We start from the raw sequence: 20,127 nt of genomic DNA, 5'->3' as shown, positions 1-20,127 counted from the left end.
AGTACTAAGTTATTAAGTACTGAGTTATTAAGTATCCTCCTCAAAATGATTTTTATGGCTATAGAATAAATAAATTTGACTGTCCCATAATAGAACCATTACTTTGTGTTAAGACTTTCATGCTGATTTCATTTTTATTGTTATAAATGATTATAAACACCCTTGAACATAACTCTTTGTCTGTATTTCTGTTTGGTTCCTCCTAGCAGGAGGTCAAAAGGTGTAATCTTTTTAAAGCCCAAATTTATAAAATCACATGACCAAATAGATTCTCAGGAAGATTGTGTGAACAGTTCAAAATTCACTATCAACAATTCTGAAATCTAAAAAGCTCTGAAAACCATACATTTTTTTCATAACTCATTTCACCAGAAAACCTGACCTGAAGTCATTTTTGTGGCAAAAACTCATCAACAGAAATGAGGCTGTTTTCGGTCTTTGGTTTATGCCACTTCTTGTGACTATTTATATGTGTAACTGCAGAAATGTCAATGTGTTTGATTGTGGGGTACAGCCTCCCACCTAACTGGAGGTTCTGTTTAATATATACTTTCTGTCGTGCCTTCTGCCTTCTTTAAAATCTAAAGAATTCTGAAGTCTGAAACACAACTGCAAAAATTTCAGATACAAGATTTGGGCATGTAGTATCATTTAAAGTAACAGATAGGATTACCCAACTGATTGGATCCTCATTAACTTTTACTGTTATTTTTAATCTTTGCCAGTTTGAGAAAATTGTATCTTAAAGTTTTAACTTCCTATTTGTTTGATTACTGATATGGTTAAACATTTTTTATGCTTCTTGTTCTTATATATTATTTCAACCGAATTTTCTTTTTAACATTTTTTATTGAGTTATAATCATTTTACAGTGTTGTGTCAAATTCCAGTGTAGAGCACAATTTTTCAGTTATACATGAACATATATATATTCATGGTCACATTTTTTTCACTGTGAGCTACCATAAGATCTTGTATATATTTCCCTGTGCTATACAGTATAATCTTGTTGATCTATTCTACATTTTGAAATCCCAGTCTGTCCCTTCCCACCCTCTGCCCTCTTGGCAACCACAAGTTTGTAGTCTATGTCTACGAGTCTGTTTCTGTTTTGTGTTTCTGTTTTGGGGTTTTTTTAGATTCCACATATGAGCAATCTCATGTGGTATTTTTCTTTCTCTTTCTGGCTTACTTCACTTAGAATGACATTCTCGAGGAACATCCATGTTGTTGCAAATGGCATTATGTTGTCCGTTTTTATGGCTGAATAGTATTCCATTATATAAATATACCACATCTTCTTTATCCAGTCATCTGTTGATGGACATTTAGGCTGTTTCCATGTCTTGGCTATTGTAAATAGTGCTGCTATGAACATTGGGGTGCAGGTGTCATTTTGAAGTAGGGTTCCTTCTGAATATATGCCCAGGAGCAGGATTCCAGGGTCATCGATTTTTTTTTTTTAGTTTTGTGTTTTCCACCTTTCTGGTCTTAATTTTGGGGGGCCATATTTTTATATATTAAGGTTGCTAACCTTTTGTCTTATTGACTTCAGTTTTTCCCCCGTTTGTGATTTACCTTTTTACACTTAGGTTTTTTGGGGGGCCCCAGGGGAGGGTTTGGTTTACTTTTTCTCTTTTACAAAAGCAGTGGAAGTTTAAAAAAAAAATCCCAAAAGCTCATAATCGTCCCACCCGGAGGTAGCCGTATTACCTTTTTACTTAAACATTCCAATAATTTTACTTTAAATTGGGCTTGTACTGTGCATGCTGTTTCTCTACATACTATTGCTAACTATTGTGTTCATTGCTCTGCCCCTTTCCCTGTACCAGCTGGATGTTGCATTAATTATTTTAGTCTGACGATACATTTTAACATTTGTAAGGCACTATATGTTATATAATGTATTATAACTCTCATTATAACACATTATAATATTTTTATCCCAGGAGTTCTCTTTTTGTCCCCAAATTGTCTCACATGTTGCATGATGATTTTTAATCATTAACTCATCTATCCAGTCGCTCTCAGAGTAAAGAGATAGGATGTTTGAATGTGTACATTTCTTGTTGTTGTTGGGGATTCTTGGAAATCTTCTCTTGGCAGAGATTGCAGCTAGAAGGTGAAGAAACAGGGGGCTGACAAGTATTCATATGTCGAAGATGTTTCTAGTAGCTTGTGTCCAGGTCAGAGAATCCTGAATCCTTCTCAGTGCACGGGAGAAAGAGAAGCAAAGTTTGATGATGAGAAAAATGAGATGTCTAACCCATCTGTAAGGCGCAACCACTGCGAGAATTTGAGGAGTAGGGGTCCACATGTGTTGACTTGAAAAGTTAATACCTTAGGTGTAAAAACTTCTTGCTTATTATAGCAGTTGAGTGAGTGGTAAGCTGAAGAGTGGTATCAGGGGGCTTGACTTCTCTTAAACCTCCTCTCTACCAGGAAGCTATCACCTGTGATATATTCCTGTCTTTGGTTCTCAAAGCATGATATGGTCGGAGAGATGGAATTGCAGGTGTCTGCATACTTGAGAAGTGCATTTACTGAGGTACGCCCCGTCCGTCACATGATGTCTTTGGTCATGGTCAGCGCTGGTCCTGTGCTGGAGTAGACAGTTGGTTTATTTTTGCTTATGACAAATGGGATCGGTGTACTGATACTTTTACACCAGCTGGTAAAATACAGTTTGGTGTTGAAATCCAGCACCTCCTCTCTCTACTTCTTTGGTTCAGTTGTGCAAAAAGCTAGAAAGAGAAAGCAAGATATTAATTCCAAGTTAATTAAAATATATTATTGAAAATAAATGTCTTTAATAACAAAATTGAAAAGGAATTATTGTTTTTACCCAATATAGTAGAACACTTGCCTCGTTCTGTAGTACCTCTCCTGGCAAGGTGCAAGCTTACGCCTATCTAGAGAGAGAGTCTTCTCCCATCATGGAAGCATTCAGAATCGTTTCTCATCTTCATCTTTACCTTCTTTGTAGCCTCTAAATTAGATTTCTCTCTCACAGTCCCATTTCCTCCTCTTTAATGGTCTTCGCTGAGGTCATCGTCTTGAATTTGTGACCCCACAATTACTTTCGTAATTACAAGCTATGTTGTTAATAATACCTGATTAGGATGTTCCTGGCAGCAGGCATTGGAGAGCAAAAATCTTTTTCAATTAGATTTACCCACCGTGAAGTCAAAAGTAGCATGAGTGATTACTAACAAAATCCACAAATCAGTATGTGCTCTTGTTTCTATTATGAATGTGCCGCGTTAGTTTCCTTCTCAGTGAGCGTGGATGTTTGTGGACGGTATTATCAGTGCGGCAGGCTCACGATGTCACACCCCTGTTCGTTCTGGGACAGAATTTGGGATGAGGCATGTGGACCTTGGAGCCCCCCCAAAAGGTTGAGTGACTTAGATCCCAGAAAGCTCTTATTAAAAGGTAGTCTGACCCTGCCAGATAGCATTGCGGCGTGTACCACATGGAGAACGTTACACAGAAGCCGCAGCGCAGAGTGAAATTCGGGTGCTCCTTTTAGTTTGCCAGAAAATGGATGAGTTAGTCACTGTGGGAGAATGTATTTTATAGCTCTAGTTAAATTCCCCATAGATCTACTTAATCGTCTTCCATAACGCTTTGACCCGCCCTTTCTAATTTATAAAAACAGCATCCAAAGATGGTTGGTATTTGCGGCTGCTGTTTGTTTTCTGTTGGTATCCACCAGGCTTGGCTAAAATTCAGGTAACCAGTAGCTTAGCTATTTCCAGGTTGTGTGGTCAATGCTGTGGAAATTATTGCTGAGATAAATATACTTCTGGGGAGAACATGATGAGCGCTGGCTGGATTGCCCTGGGCTGTCATCAAACACTGGCCAGAAAGAAATATGAATGTGGGAACATACATAACTTAGCTTGTTCTCCTGTCTTAGGGATACGGACTAAAGATGCAATTATGAATCATGACTTATAAGTTGAATTCAGGTCAGCAGAAGCTTGCTAATTCTTTCTCCTCTTAACAACAGCCTGTATCCTTTTCTTCTTTGGAACATTATCCCAGCTCCTGGGAGGGATCCTTATTGAATATTGAGACATCGAGTAAGACTAAAATGACTTCACTGTTTGCTAGGACACTGTGAATAAGGAAACTTAATCATCCTCTCTGAGCCCAGCAAAGCTTTGTCTCAATTTTCAGTGTATTTTATTCCTGGGTCAGTCTCTCAAATTGGGGGATTTGCAATAGGTGTTCTTGTCCTCTGCAAATTTGGCAGGCAAAAATGCACAAATCTTTAAAAGATGAAATTGAAACTGCTAGCAGGGGATTTTCAATGCAGTTTTCTCTGTTTTTAAAATTAGTCAAGTAAATAAAAAATTCCTCTACACATCCCCAAACTTCACTCCTCCCAGCGGCTGTTACTGAAGCTACTGCTTCTCTCTGAAGTAGAGAAATCTAAGGACACAATCACTTACTGTAATCACTTTCAGAAGAAAAAAAAAAAAAAAAACTTTGAGAGCTGATGGAATGTCTGAGTTATAGGAAGAACCCCAGAAGATGATACAAGTGCTTTAGTAGAAGAGATTACATTGATTAATGAAATTGATTTTTTTTAAACCCATTAATATAGAGAAAAAAATCTGAGAATAAAGAACAAATTTTAATGAATTCCACTCTTAAATTATCTTTTTATTTTAAATTGAACACTTTTGGTGATGCTGGGAGAGTCAGTGGAACTCAAAGAGCAGAGAAGAACACACTTAGAGAAGAGAGATTTACTTTCCAATTGGAAATTTCTCATTGATGAGTGAGGCAACGGATTTAAAAGATAACATGAAGTGCCAGATCACAGGTTTACTGGGAGAAGTAGGCTACATAGGTGTCACTTTGTTGTTTCTCTTTCCACCCCTTCAAATCCAGTGCTCTGGGCTCCTGGATAAGTTCTTGGGCAGGTCCTGTCACTATTACTACTCCTTTTAAGAACAAGAAGTGTCTTGCCAATACTTTAAAGGTTCCATTCATTTGAATAGTATAAAAGCCCTAGATTTGTTTCCAACTCATGTCTGAGTCCTGCCTGACTGCCCCTGCAGTTTGAGGTCAGGCTCCAGCCCCTGTCTCAGGCCCTTCTAGGGTCGAGCCCAGAGCCAAGATGACTGGGCGATGGGCACGTCTGATGGACTGGGTGCAGCTGCCTCAGGCCTTTGGTAGCAGTTACACAATCCCTGCAGATTTCTCTTCCGGGGCCCTTTTGGAGCTTTCTTGGAGAGCCCCAGGCTGGAAGCATCAGACTTCAGTTCTCTGGACATGGCTTGACCACCTGTGCTGGCTGCTCCCTTCTGGGAGACCCCGAACACCTCCCTCCAAATTCCCCTCCCTCACCACCTGCAGGGACCTCCCCCCTCCCCCAGCCCCTCGGTTTCTGATTCCTGCTCAGTTGTTTGCCTGTCTGTGCAGAATTCCTTTCTAGGTGGCTTTTTTTTCTGCTCTATGCTACCACTAGTCCAACATGTCCGTCACTAAATTCCAGGGGACATGTGCAAGCTTCTGAGTGGCTCCTTAAAGCTTTCACTTGACTCCCAGTGGGAAAGAACTCCCAGCCCTTTCTCCCTGTCGGGTTTTCTCCGAACGACTTCTTTACCTTTCTTATCCACGTGGAGGTGGGTGGCAGGTGAGAGCTGTGCCGCGTTCACAGTTATCTGATGGAGCCTCAAGTTGGTCCAGCACGTCACTTTAGGATGTGTAAGTACTGGCATCCTCTGAATTACCTGCCTTTGGGACCTCTGCTAAAACTGAGACAGTGGGGATCCCATTTTAATATCCTCCATTAAAGCGGGTTTGGGGTATTTCATTTCTTTCTATTGATTGTTCCCTGTGTCTTAGCCCTAGTTATTTCCTTTGACCTGGTCAGTCTGGAATTCCCGAGAAGGTTTATGAGAAGGACTGCTAGTACTGGTGGGGGTTTGTTGGAGCCCTTCCCACGGGCTCTGGGCAGCGAGGGAAGGAGCCTGATGCCGGCTCCTCTCCCATTCCACCTGCTGGGGAGCAGGACTCCTGTCTAGCAGGGCTCAGGAAGCAACCCCGAACCATTCCTTCGACCCACTGAAGCACAGCATAACGGTGTGTGGAGACAAACACTTCAGTAAGCAGTGAATACTGATTTCTGGCTATGTTAATTTTTCATTTCATAGTTTTTGGGGCCATTCGAGGAGATAAGGTTCATAACCAAATTATCATTCTCCTTTTAATAACTGAATGTAAAAGCAGCACTGTTCTTCAGTGCGATGCAGATTTCCAGCTTTCTTGATCTGTTATCTATCCAGATGACAACAGCAGATCCTCAAACATAAGAGAAATGTTCAAACTAAACAAATGGCAAGAAAGCTTGTGAATAATTAAGTCCATCTCGACATCCTCATGCGAGATCATTTACTGGGTCTTGGAATCCGTCCCCTAGTGAGGAGCAGAGAATGCACTGGCTGCACAAGCCCCCGGCGTTCAGCAGTTCGCAGGAAGGGTGAGCCCGGAGAGGAGACGGGCAGAACTTCCCACTCTAATTCTTAGCTCAGAACAACTTAGTTTTCATCTCATCATTTCAGCGTGTCAGTAACACAATCTGTTATCTTGCCATTGAATTTTGTAAAGTTCTCAACAAATTTAAGGGTTAATCATTATTTCCTGAAGGTTCACTAAATTAGTAACATTGCAGACTAATGACTCAGTTTTGTTCTAATGCTGTTTTCATATTCTTAATACACAGAGCTCATGCCCTATTATGTAACATTTAATGTAGGAACATTCACAAGGGACAATTGTGGTTCCAGCCGTGGATCACTGTTGTTGAGTATTTTAAAATGGGAAAGTGGGAGTATTATTTCTATAATTAATTTTAAAACAGCATTTTATAAAATGCTCTTTGGATAAAGAATTTGTTTATATTGGGAAGGGGGAAAAAAAACTCAGGGGTTTTTATTTTCTAGTTTTATCATTAGGCTATTTCCCCAGTCACGGTTGCTCAGCCAACACTGAGACTCTCCTGCAAAGCTGCCCCACCAGAATGTTTCAGTTAAAGGAAGGGAGACCTAGCAGAAAGCATTGCTGTGGGAGCTTGGCTAGATTATAACCTTCCGCATATACCTCACTCCCCTCCACACAGGTCCACTCCATCACCAATTCCTTATCATCCTAATTCCAAAACAAAGTTGGAGTCTAGCTGCTTCTTTCCAGCTTGGCCTTCCTCACCATGTGTGACACCCACCCTCATCTCCCACTGGGGCTAGATTGGTGTCAGCTGTCTCCAAGTGCCTCCTCATTGCTTCCCAGACCTGTCTACAGAGAGCAGAGAGAAGAATCTTGTATTTCTTCTCCTTAAGTCCCTCAGAAGCTCCTCATCTGGAAGAAAACCCCAACTCACAGACCCTGCCTGATCTAGCCCTGCCCCCTCCCACTTCATCTCCTGTGTTTCTCAACCCCCTCACCCTCCACCCAAGCTCTTCCCTACCTCGGGGCCTTTGCACGTGCTGTTCCTCTGCCTGGAATGCTCTTCCTGCAGATTTTGAACTCATTGGCTCCTCCTCTTCCCTCCGGGTTAACAAAAATGTTTCCCCCTCAGAGAAGCCTTCCTTGACTCCAGTCTAGGACCTCCTCCCTCCCCGAGTTGTTTCAGTCTCCCTCTTTACTCCCTCATGCAATGTCTCCAAATCAGTAATTAAGTCTGTTTGTCTAGTTGGATGTCTGCTCTGAGCCAGGGACACTGGATTCTTTGTTCATTGCCGAGCCCCAGCGCGGAGAGCTGTGAGAGTCATATGGGCTCATTTAGCAGTTGTTAAGCAGAGGGAAAGAGGGATGTAGGGAATGTGTGCAGATGCTGTGTGTATGGATGGATTTTTCCTGTGTGAAACCTTTGTTGACCCTGCAGGGCAGCGTATCTTGCCATGTTTTAATTATTTAAAACTACAGTCATAGTTTTTCATCAACTTAAAGCGGTTGCAGTTGATTTGCAAAAGCTATCTGTCTAGTCACAAAACCTACGAGCCTGTGAAGTACCATGTTGACAGTTCGCTTTGCTCTTCCTCTTGCAGAGGAGCTTTGGGTTCTAACCCCAACCCTAATTTAACAACATATATGGAGCTGAAATTTAGCCAGAACAAAATTAAAATATTGAAAGACTTCAGTGTGTTGGCAATTAGTGCCTGCCGTCGCTGTGAGCCCTCAAGCACCCTTCCCTTTTCCTTGGGAGGTCCCTGTGGACACTGCTGGAGTGGGCCAAGGCATCAGGCCTGGATGCAGGCAAGATGGTGGTGCCCCAGGAAGGCACTGGGACCGCTGTGAGCAGACACATAAAGCCTCTTTGGCCCCGCCATGGCTCTGATGCTCCCTCAGAGTCGCCCTCGTGTGGCTGCTTTGGGGAACTGCAGCCTCTGCAGTGTGTCACTTCTGTTCATGTCTCCTGGCACGTGCATTTCTGTTTAATACTCTGAGTTACTTAATCTATTACCTGCACCTTAAAATAAGAATTTCCTATTTTCCCCAAATATTTATATCATGTTCTCTGATGTTGTTGTGTGAGTGCTCTCTCTCAAGTAAAAAGCCTTGAAGTTCTTAAGCTACAATTTCAATGTGAGCTTTTTAGAGAATGATTTCGCCATCATTATCACTGTTACTCTTTTCAAAGTCTAGTAATGATATCAGTAGTAGTGATTTCCCTACTAGAGTAAGGGTAAGCTTGTTTTTTTAAATCTAGTGGTATTAATATACAAGTTAATTTTTAAGAACTTAGCTCACAGCGTCAGTTGAGGACCTTGGGGATCATGAACCGACATAATTGGTTCTCTCTCCACTGCTTTGTCACATACTTTAGGGTGTTTGCTGTCATGAATCTGAAATCATTCATTTCCCAACAAAATAATTTGGGTGGGGGGAGCTGATCTTTAACTTTCACTTTTTGGGGCTGGGGTATTTTTTTTTTTAACCACTCTCTTCCTGGTCTCTCCAAATAACAGAGTACGTTTCCTGATGGGTGGACGTCATGGAGAATTTAAGTTTCTGCCTCCCTCCGGCTATGCCCCTTGCTATGAAGCCTTACTTCCAAAAGAAAAGATGAGATTGGAGCCTGTCAAAGAGTATAAACGAGATGCCGAAGGCGTCAGAGATCTGTTGGGTACCACCCAGTTTCTGTCCCAAGCCTCTTTCATCCCGTGCCCCATAGACACCAGCCAGGTAGGTTCAGGCTGCCCACCGGAGGCAGCCCACTGAGACGAAGCAACGGGGTTAAATCCCCCTTCTTGCTGTGTTGTCTTTGAACCACCCTTGTCGTGTGTGCTGTAGAGTTGTCGTGTAATGTGAACAACTGCTGTTCTTCACGTTTCCATCGTATGCAAAGATGGCGCTCTCTAAGGATTTCCCAACCAGTGAGCAGGTTGAGCACTTGCTACGTGCAAGGCGTTGAACTCGGATCGGTGGGGCATAGTATTCCAGTATTCTCTGAAATTCACAACCAAGTTGGAGAGATAAGAAGCAAATGTATTATTTTTTTAAAGTTCGAGTATAACGTGGAGGATGATCAGCATGTACGAGGAAATGCTAGAGACGTGCTTTAGGCGAGAATGTCTCTGAAAGTCTGTGTAGAGAGGATGGAATTCAGTCAGGACCTTTAATAAGCTTAAATGGGCAGGGGCACCTGGGGAGAAGTAACAGGAATGAGGTAACTAAGGGCTTGAATGTAGAAACACAAAGGACAGACAGGTGGCGATGAATATTGTCCTGTGGCTGGATGGCTGAAGGAGGAGCAGGGAGGAGAAGGCTGGGAAGTACAACTGAGAGAAACGGGCGAGCACGGAGGGCTTTGAAGGTGCTGATAAACAGACATTTTCTTTCCTTTTCCGGGGTCTCTGTTTTTTGAAAGACAGGTTCACATGGTAACAACAAGAGGCATACGACGGCTTTTCAGTGTCTCTGCCGCACCTTGTCTCTGAGGCACTTGGGTTAATGGTTGGTAGGAAAATGGCTCTTCTAACCTGTAGACGGTCCCCAGCGTGTATTTTCCCAGAATGTAGGTAGGACCCTGTTGCATTTAGCGGTGTGTGCATGGGCATGCGTCTGCCTCTTCCCTCCTGTAGCGAATGACTGTGAATTCCCACAGACTGCGGATCCCCATGGCGCCCTGCCTGCTTCGCCGAGCCCGGGACAGCGCCGGGAAAGCAGTTGAGAATGTTGATAGGAAACGGGGGAGGAGTTTGTGAGCCAGAGGTGATCCTGGGATTCAGACTGTCTGCTTGCTGTGTGTTCTAGACAAGAAGCTTGAGGGCCGAAGAACTAAATGAGCTTTTCTGTGGACACAGGGCGGCTAGTGCCCCAGCAGGGAGAGTGTGCCCCAGGGTGTGATTCCTACTTCTCTCTGCTGCCCTCCTCACCCAGTAGTCGGAGCCCTGTGTGTGACTCAGAAAAGGCTTCCTGGGGGAAGCGAGCCTCAAAGAGAGTTTGAAAGAATGAGGGCAGGTTTTGTTGAGGGAGGAAAGGGCTGGGGTATTTCACTAGAGTGAAAGGAGTTCCTAAAGACACAGAATTGAAGGTTTGGGAATCACGGAGTGGAGGTAAACAAACAAGCCAGCAGAACTCTGATGTCTGGACCCGAAGCTGAATTTGTACAGACCCCAGAAGGAGGGAAACATTGCTGGGAATCAAAGAATAGGGAGGTTCCCATTGGAAAGGTGCAATTTGTTCTTTTGAATGAGACCTTGTGATTTTTTTAGAATCTATCATTCTGTGAAATTATTGTCAAAGGAGAGGTTAGATGTAAGATACCCAGAGTCAACCCCGTCCTGCCTGGGGCACAATAACCAGTTTGCATTAACCTGTCCTTTGATGCTGACGGTGTTCAGTGCCGGAAGCGCCCCCAGGCCCTTGCTGAGCACTGTGGGGAGGGAGCCCAGCTCCCAGCGGCCTTCCCTGGGGACTTCAGTCTCGGGCCCCAGGCACCCGGGATGCAGTTACCATCCTGTTACTCTGTCCCTGGTAGCCACCAGCGGAGGGCACTGGAATTGTGATGTGGGCTCATTTGTGGAGACTTCTTCCCACATCTTCCCCTTTCACTGAAGCACGTGCTTCCTCCAGGGGGAAATCCTTTTACAGGCTGTGGCTGACTCAGGAGCTCTTAGCTTAAACAGATTCTCTGAACCAGTAAAACCCAAATCCAGTTGTCATTTGTTTGCTGTTAACTTTATCCATTTTGCTCCTTATGAAAACATCATGCTGCTTAACTTTGACTCTTCAATAGTGAGTTGGGTTTCTTTTTTAAAGAATGCCTTTAGTTGGAAAGCAAGTCGTGATTATGATATGTGGTTTAAGTTTTCCTGGCTACTTACGGTCTCCTCATTCATTACTGACTTGGTATACATTTTCTATTAAAAAGAATTTCTCCATGAGCTCCCCCCATCAAAAATAATTGAGATTTTTGTAAATAGTGGAAACACTAATAATCATTATTATCAAGTGAGGCTTGTAGGGGCTGGGAGGTGATCAGAAGGGAAGGAGGCCAAGCACAGGCCCTCCCTCAGCAGGTGACCATTTCTTAGTCCCAGACACAAGTATGAGGCCAGTGTCAGCCATCTTCCAAGTGGTCAAAGGAAACTAGAAGTGTGGGTTTTTCTAAGAAATTTCCCATATCTTGGGAGTTGTCAACTAAGAAAGGAAATTGTAATAAAATTATTATCATTATATGATTATTGTTGACGGTTATTATTAGAGTAGCAGTAAATTAAAGAAAATAAGAGGGTAAAAAAGAGAAACTTGGGCCTCCAGTTTGTGACCTATGTGGAGAGAGATGAGCAGAGCACCAGGAAAGCACAGAGAATCTCTCCTGGAAGGTAACTGGAGAAGAGTCCCCAAAGGTAGTGACATCTCTGCTCAGTCCAGAAGGATAAGTACGGAAAGTGTTTGTGTTTACACCAGAGCTAGACAGCAGTTGAACTGGCAAAAACAGATTTTACTTAAAAGCTATTGCAATGAGGAAAAAGGAAGATGGGGTCAGTTCTGAATTCAGTACAAACAAGAGGGGGTTTACAGCCAAGGAGCAGGTTTGGGATGGGGGTGGGAGGTGTCAGTGATGGGAAGCGACTAAGAGGAACATCAGGGGTTGGGATGGATCCTTGCTGAAGGCAGGTCAGAGTGATCTGATGTCACCTGGGGGGGGACGGGGGCTGAAGACATTCGATCAGATGTAGAGGGTGATCAGATATCAAGGGTGGTGGATTATCGCTAAACTGATTAGCAGGATTCTTGCTAAAACCGGGTCTTGAGGACAAGGCCCAGAGGACTCAGAGGAACCTGTCTTGAGTCTGGTCAAGGAGAGGGTCTTTGTTATTTGCTGTGTGACGTGGAGGGGAGACAGTATACACACATTATGTGTATCGTGGGGAGGATTAAAGAGGTTAAAGTTTGATTATGCACGAGCACAGAATTGTGGAACTGTGTGACATTCTGGGGAGAATTTCAGGATTTTTGGAAAGGATGTGTTTGGGAGGACCGTGATGAGAGGACTGAAGAGTGGCACTGTGTGCTTGGTTACTACATCTAGTCTGAGTCTTAGGAGTGTCGGGGGGCACTGGGGACCCTCAAGAAGAGAGTGTTTTGCTGTGATTTTGTTGCTGTGGGCTCATCCCTCTGGCCACAGTGTGAAGAATAAGTTGATGGGGAGTTGGGCAAACTGAGTGTGGAACTCTTGCAATGGTCTAGGTAGAAAATAATGAGGCTGAGTGATGCAGAGGAGGGAACCTTCAGAAAGACGCTTAGGAAATAAACACAGTGGGTTTTGCGACTGATTACGTGTGATGGGTGGGGATGGAGGGTGAAGGGTATAATGCCAAGAGGGAAGAGCTAAGATGACTTCCAGGCTTGAGGCAATGGTGTGGCCATTCAACAAAAGGAGAAAATAGAAGTAAGACAAGAAGAGGTTTTTGAAGGAAAATAATTCAACTTTGAATAACATATTGAGTTCACGTTGGTGGAAAAGTCCTGCAGGCAATTAGAACAGTGGGTCTGAACTTCAGGAGAGACCATGGCTGGAGACTGGTCAGGAGTGACCATCTACGGGTGGGTGAGGTCTCCCAAGGAGAGAGTGTGGAGGGAGGGTCCGGAGGAAGCCAAGAGGGTAAGGAATCTCTAGAAGCAGACCCTTCTGGGTGCTGTGTAGTGAATCCAACTGGGGCACTTGATCCATAGAGACTTTATGATAAATGTCAGTACCGTTGACTCCTGGGGTTCCGTCTTCTAACTGGTTCCTCTTCCCTTTAGGTGGTTTTGCCACCTCACCTAGAGAAGGTCCGGGACAAGCTGGCAGAAAACATCCACGAGCTTTGGGGAATGAATAAGATAGAGCTGGGCTGGACTTTTGGCAAGGTATGTGTTTCAGTGGCCAGGCAGGGGTGGCCATGTTACCTGGAAGGCATCTTCAAAACCCACATCCACTGCTGTTGACCGACCCCCATGCAGCCCTCACTGCAGATGGCAGCCTCGCTCAGACGTTTGTTGAGCCACAGACAGGAGTGCTGGGAAGACCAGCTCTGCACAGGCAGACCCAGGAGTTCGTCTCCTTCATACTCCCAAAGGCAGCTTTTTAATTCAGGGACTGTCTAGTGCGGTCACCCATCTGCTCCTCCTTCAGGAGCCCTCCTAGCTCCCTCTCCCATCAGAAAAGGCTGTCCTCTCCGTACGGGTAGTGAAAAGAGGCTGACGCTTGGCTGTGAGTTAGAAGACGTTTGATCTGGTGTCCAGATGTACCACTAAGACGAATGGACACTCGGAGGAGGTTAAGGAATCTCTGTCACTGGAAAACATTTTTCACAGAGGATGCAGATTGGCTCTGTTCTGTGATTTGTGTAAGGTCATGTCTGCAGGCAGAAGGACCTGATTCTGAAGCTTCCAACGACCCTGACGCTCTCAAATTATGCACGTTCTCGCTCAGTTACTGAGGGTCCCTGTGCTCCAGCACTTAGGTATTGATATAGCGACCGTAAATATTCCCCTAGTATGTGACCCCCTCTCTGCTGTATGCTCTTAGAACACCACAAACCTCTCCTTTGGGAACGCGTCACAGTTGCACTTTTACGTTTATTTCCAGGGTGGTTTTATTACTGCCCGTCGGCCTGTATCCTTCACGGAGCTGGGGCTATTGCGGCTCACCATTGAACTCCTAATGTCTAGCTTACTGCCTGCCATGTAGAAAACACTCAGCAAGTGTTTACTGAATGAATTAATTCACTAGTTAATGACTGGATCTGCACTGTCCAATACAGTAGTCGTGAGCCACCTGTGGTTACTGAGCACCTGAAATGTGACTAGTTTGAATTGAGATGCACTGTCCATATAAAATACACATTGGATTTTCAAGACTTTCTATGAAAAACTAATATAAAATAGCTCAGAAATAATTTCTTATATTAATTACTTATTAAAATGGAAATATTTGGGGCACACTGAGTTAAATAAAATGTTATTAAAATTAATTTCACCTCTTTTGGCTTTTCTCACATGGCTGCTAGGATCTTTGAAATTACAAATGAGGTTCACGTTGGTGGCTGACTTTATGTTTCCATTGGACAGTCCTGGCCCCGATCTCATAGCCCTTTGTTCTGTAGAATGCTACCCAGCGTTGGCACTGTGGTTCTGTGAATTTGGGACAGGCAGGAGCATGGCTACCACGCACAAAACTGCTGCTCTGGGAGAGTATGTTCTGAAGGCAGACACTTGACTAGAAACCATCCACAGAACACAAGCCACTGGCAACCTGGGGACTCTGCATCTCATTTACTGGAGAGAAGACCGTCTCTTTCCCTGTCAGCAGACAGCTGTCTTTGTCTTTCCTGATGTGAATTGCCTGGGCCATGTTTCAAAGTGTGTCCTTTTCTGTTTTCCAAGGCAGTGCCAGTTGTCAAAACTTAAGTTATGTTCTTTCTTATGTTGTCACCTAGATACGGGATGACAATAAAAGACAACACCCCTGCCTTGTCGAGTTTTCAAAGCTGCCCGAAACTGAGAAGAATTATAACCTACAAATGTCAACCGAAACTCTAAAGTGAGTGTTTAATTGAATTGAATTTGGACTGAACAGTGAGTGGATGATTGAATGCCGTGAAACTAAGCTACAAACCTGTGTCTCTTGCCTCAAGACATGATGCAACCTGATAAACGAGTGGAGATGGTGATTATTCATGCCACCGAAGGATTAATCATAGTGCATAACACATCCACCATTGTTGGTTAGCATATTTATTTCCTTAGAGACCATTTGCTGTTTGCCAGGGACAGGGAAAAGACAGAAGAAAAGAGGAGAAACTTGGAATCAAAGGACCAAGTGCCTCTTTTAGTTCATGTTTAATCAAGAAAAAATACGGTAAGATATATAGTGGGTCATAGGTCATATTGAAATTGGACAACTTAACCTAGCCTCTAAGGCTCCATTTTCTCATCTACAAAATGGAAGTAGTAATAATTCTACCTATGTATTTATTGTAATACGTAGTTATTGTAATGGTGAAGGAAGATAAATTTTTTTTAAATAAGGCATTTCTAAAAACCAAAGGGAAAATGTGTTTTAGTTCACTAAAATTCAATTTAAAAATAACTTGGAGCTGCTTTGTGATCCTACCCATGGTGAAAACCCCAACTCAGACCTCAGTTTATATCCCCCGCCTTGAATTCACTCTGTGCTCGTTACCGGTCCTCCCTGGCTTCTGTTTCTCTGTTCTCTCATTGTCGGTGCAGAACTTTTTAGCCCTGGCTGTACTGGCACAGCGGTGCTCTGGCGTGGTGCCTTGTCTCATGGGCTCCCACATGTGATGTCCCCGGTCGCACCGTACTTCTTAGGACAGGATACAGCTTTGGCACCTCATGGCGTCCAGCGCAGCTCAACGCACACTGTGCGGGGAGCACACAGTGAATACTGGCCGACCTGTGGGTTTGCTGTGAGGATCCTCTCTGTTCCCTGGAATCAGAGACGCAGGATGCAGTCATAATGCAAATAGGGAAACTGGAAGATGTTTCCCAGAGGGGCTGTCAACGAGCCTCTGTTCTGTGGTGCTCCCGTGCCTGCTAGCGTCTCAACCGGGAGTCAGCCGCCCAAGGCCCACAGGCTAGCCCGACCAGCCACCTGTTTTTGTAAATGAAGTTCTGTTGTAACGGTCAGTTCAGATGCAGGCCAGGGCTCTTGCTGTCCTTTATCTGCCGGTGACCCTCGTCTCCTCTCTCTGTTATGTCACAGGACCCTCCTGGCCCTGGGGTGTCACATCGCTCACGTTAACCCGGCTGCCGAAGAGGATCTAAAGAAGGTCAAATTGCCCAAAAAGTAGGTGATTTTTTTAATAGTTGGCGCCTTTAATGCTTCAGTCTGAATTTTTAAACTGGGAGGACAGGAGGCCCGTGCCCAGAGGCAGGTGACGGCCCCAGATCCTTCTCGCACCAGCTCAGGACTCCTCCAGGTACTCAGGCTGCCCTGAACCCCCTAGACAGACAGAAGGACCGTGCTTCCTGGCTTTCCCCTTTTTGCTCCTCCTGCCTGGACCTACGCTACTGTCGTTAGTTTTGAGCCAGGAGCTGCGGCACTCAGATGGGTACGCTGTCTTGATCTGCAAGCATAGCAGCTGGCTCAGGAGCCACAGCACAGACTCACTCCTCTGGCGCTGGGCCAGCCTTGTAAATCCCTTGTGGAAATGGGTGTCTCTGCCAAGATTTAATTTGGCCCCTAAATCTGCATGTGTCCTACTCTCCCTCCCGCTCGTACGTTTAGAGAGTCACGTGTTCTCACACATTCAGATGCGCGGCCACGGGCTCGCCTGCTCGCCCTCCCGTGTGCCGGCCATGGGTGCACACGCATCATGCGCATGTGTCGTCACTCCTTCTGAGCCCAGGCAGTGCCAGCTCTAATCAAGTGCGTATCTCCCCGCTTCTTCCCTGTGAAATTCCCGAGCTGCCAGGCTCCACTCTCAGAGGCAACTCTCAGTGCCAAGAACTGCACATCTGAGAGGCAGCAGGTGAAGAGCAGCCTGTTGGCCGAGGCTGCTGGGGTCAGTGCTCAGCCATCAACACATGTGGGCTCTGCCCAAGATCAGGCATCCTGGGAAGGTGGACCAGGGGCAGCATCAGGCCTGCGGTAGACCCTGCATCTCGTGCTGCCCGGAGGTTCCTAGGGAGACTGAGCAGCGCTGGTCTACTAGTCACCACATTTTGTTTCTGGCCTTGATCTGGGCAGTCGGTGGCCTTGGGGCGACGGGTGCCTCTGTACTCACGTTCCCACGTGTCTGTGATCAGCCGCTGTCCTGTGAGTCACTCCACGCTGGACCCTGCTCCTCTCCACTCACAGTGCATGTGCCTGGACTCACACTGGGCTTTTCCCATCTTCACATTACCTATCAGCTTATCTATCAACTTGCAGTCATTTGCAGCTGTGACTCCTAGACTGGACAGCAAACTGTGAAGGTCACTTCAAGCTCACAAATGCTCTGATGCTATGATTTTTTTTAATTCTCAAAGAAAAGGATTAGTTTTCTAAGACTGAGTGATCATTCCCTGCTGATTTATATAAGAAACGATTTGGCTCAAGGTCCCGTCCTTGCCATTGGGGTCATAACCTTTTATGTCTTTGGCGTGAAACAAAGTAGTTCTGGGTAATGTTGCATCACACTGAGTGTGCCCATAGTTTGTAGGGCACGCAGTAGCTTTCTTAGAAGTAAGAGTGGATTTGCACAGACCACCCGCTTCTCAAACAGTTGCCTTTGAGTCTGTGACACATACTGGCAAAAAGGATGCGGGGTTAGGAGTTTCATCTAAAGACCTGAAATGAAGCTGAGTTATCCATTCTGCCAAAGGTAGACCCTGTGACTGTAGCCTCATTTTCATTGTGTTCTGACCCTGTGCTATTGATCTAAAATCTGAAATGAGGGAGTCATACAGTTCTGTTCAAAATATATGTCTTCCATTTACTTGCAGCTACATGATGTCCAACGGCTATAAGCCTGCCCCTTTGGATTTGTCTGATGTGAAGCTGCTACCTCCTCAAGAAATTCTAGTGGATAAGCTTGCAGAAAATGCACACAACGTTTGGGCAAAAGACAGGCTAAAACAGGGATGGACCTATGGCATTCAACAGGTGAGCAGCGCTGGGCCAGGCCTGCTGGAGACACCAGGAGATGGGACCATCCATCAAAATGCCATTTTGCTTTGGTGGGTGTTAGATTGGGAGATGGAGGTTGCCCTTGCACTCTGTTCCTCATGCCTCAGCGCACTCATTATTTATAGCATCATGGGACTGGATGGAATCTGTAATGGTCACGTTGACGTTAACTCCAGGCACAACTGGAGTTTTGCGACAGTGGAGAGACTCACCCTTCTTTGTTGGTCTGGGCCATGTTGACCACGTTGCCCTGTTTATATGCCCACTGGCTGCTTTGTCCCTCATTCCCCGTCTTGCTACCTGCACCACAGAGAGCTGAGCTTTCATGCACTCTCCAAGGCCAAGGTGAGGCCCACATAAGCAGCATCACAGCACAGCAGTGTTTCTGGGATGGCCCCAAATATCTACACTGAGGGGAAGGTGGGGAAGCTAGTCCAGGGAAGGGGCAGACCAGCCTGCCAAGAAGCCTGTGCCCCTTACTTCAGTCCCCAGGGCAGTTGTTGGCTTGTCCAGACGCAACCTGAGAGCCAGAGCCCAGCAAGGAAGTAGACGGAGTTTAGAACCAGGGTTCGGCCACAAAGCATCTGGCACACCTCTCACTTGGGAACGCTTCTCAGTAAGTCCCAGGGTCAGCATCAGGGAAGTTCAGGGGCAGCTGTGTGCACATGTGTTCATTCATACCGAAGCCTCCAAACCTGCATGTGTCTGGAACCAAAAGACCACAGCTAGGGAAACTGTGGTGGGGAAGGGCATATGGGGCTCACAACAGCATGTTAGGTTATGATGGCTTCTCACTGCCATTGTCACTGTCTTCTTAGCCCCCACGAAGGAAGCGAGGAGGACTCTAAGACAGATAGGTGCCTGCTACAATGAAACGGACCCACTGCAGCCCTGCCATGTTTTCAGATGCTTCTCTGTAGGCAGAGATGTCTCCCTGTTAAGAGGCCGCTGTGAGGAAGCCCTGACAGTTTAAATCACGGCATGATCTTTCATAGGGGAATAGTTACACAAACCCCCGTCCGCCTTGCCTGGGGAATGCAGGTTTCTCGCCAGTTTCATGACATTCATTTCATTTATTCACAGGCTGGCATTATTAAAATGTGGGGTTTGAATACTAGCTTTGAACATTAGTAAAGATTTTCCACTTCTACTCATTTAATCCTGAAGAGAAGTGGGAGATATGTACATTGGGAAATGACCTAGCAGACTTATGGGGAAGCCGGGACGATTGCTGGGAAACTGTGGCTGGGAAAGGCTGTGTGCAAGGATGAAATGTATTTTCTCAGCCCCTCTTTTCTCTGGCTCTGCATAGGATTTAAAGAACAAAAGAAACCCCCGGCTGGTACCATACGCGCTACTGGATGAGCGTACCAAGAAGTCCAACAGAGACAGCCTTCGTGAAGCTGTTCGGACGTTTGTCGGTTATGGCTATAACATTGAGCCATCAGACCAAGAACTGGGTAATGAGGGGAGACTGTTCATTCTGTCCCCAGTTTACTAAGGAAGTCTTCTTCTGGGGGGGGGGGTGGATGCTGGTTTTCAGTAGGTCTAACTTGCACTATTAGAAGTGATGTAGGTGCTGAAGGGCACTGAACTCAATGGTGTATTTTAAGAAGTGGGTGGAGGGAGACCGTGTTGATAATAAAGCAATGTCCCGTTGACAGATGTTTCTATAATGAGCAACTTCTGTGACCCAGTCCCACAGGGAGTAGGTTGTCCTCCAGCATAGCTGAGCTTTTCAGAATATTTGGTCACAAAACCAAGTCACCTTTGTTTCTTTTATCTTCCAAACATGTGAGTACCAGCTTCCTTTAGGGTTAGGTAATATCATCTCTAACTTGAGTTCTAGCACAGATTAAACTCACCAGCTTGTGATGATTTAACATATCACTGTCGTGTCATACCCCAGGCCAGTGGGACAGTAAAAAGGGGTTAAGGGGATGGATCTGGAGTGAGACAGAGCTGGGTTCAAATCCTTACTC

General features: G+C 45.2%; 1 protein-coding gene across 10 annotated transcripts in view; it reads left to right on the top strand.

The window, feature by feature from the left end:
* The window catches only part of RYR3 (ryanodine receptor 3), a 500,053-nt gene that overhangs the window by 283,062 nt on the left and 196,864 nt on the right, over nt 1–20,127 (top strand). For all 10 annotated transcript variants that reach the window (XM_045524185.2, XM_074365868.1, XM_045524186.2 and 7 more), the window contains exons 20-25: nt 8,985–9,201; nt 13,273–13,377; nt 14,949–15,052; nt 16,238–16,321; nt 17,962–18,121; nt 19,458–19,605. In XM_045524185.2, coding sequence (XP_045380141.1) covers nt 8,985–9,201; nt 13,273–13,377; nt 14,949–15,052; nt 16,238–16,321; nt 17,962–18,121; nt 19,458–19,605 — 818 coding nt within the window. The remainder of the gene's footprint in view (nt 1–8,984; nt 9,202–13,272; nt 13,378–14,948; nt 15,053–16,237; nt 16,322–17,961; nt 18,122–19,457; nt 19,606–20,127) is intronic.

Source organism: Camelus bactrianus, chromosome 6 (assembly GCF_048773025.1).
Source record: "Camelus bactrianus isolate YW-2024 breed Bactrian camel chromosome 6, ASM4877302v1, whole genome shotgun sequence".
Lineage (NCBI taxonomy): Eukaryota > Metazoa > Chordata > Mammalia > Artiodactyla > Camelidae > Camelus > Camelus bactrianus.
Note: the sequence above shows the minus strand (reverse complement) of the source record. Positions and strands in the feature narration are given on the sequence as shown.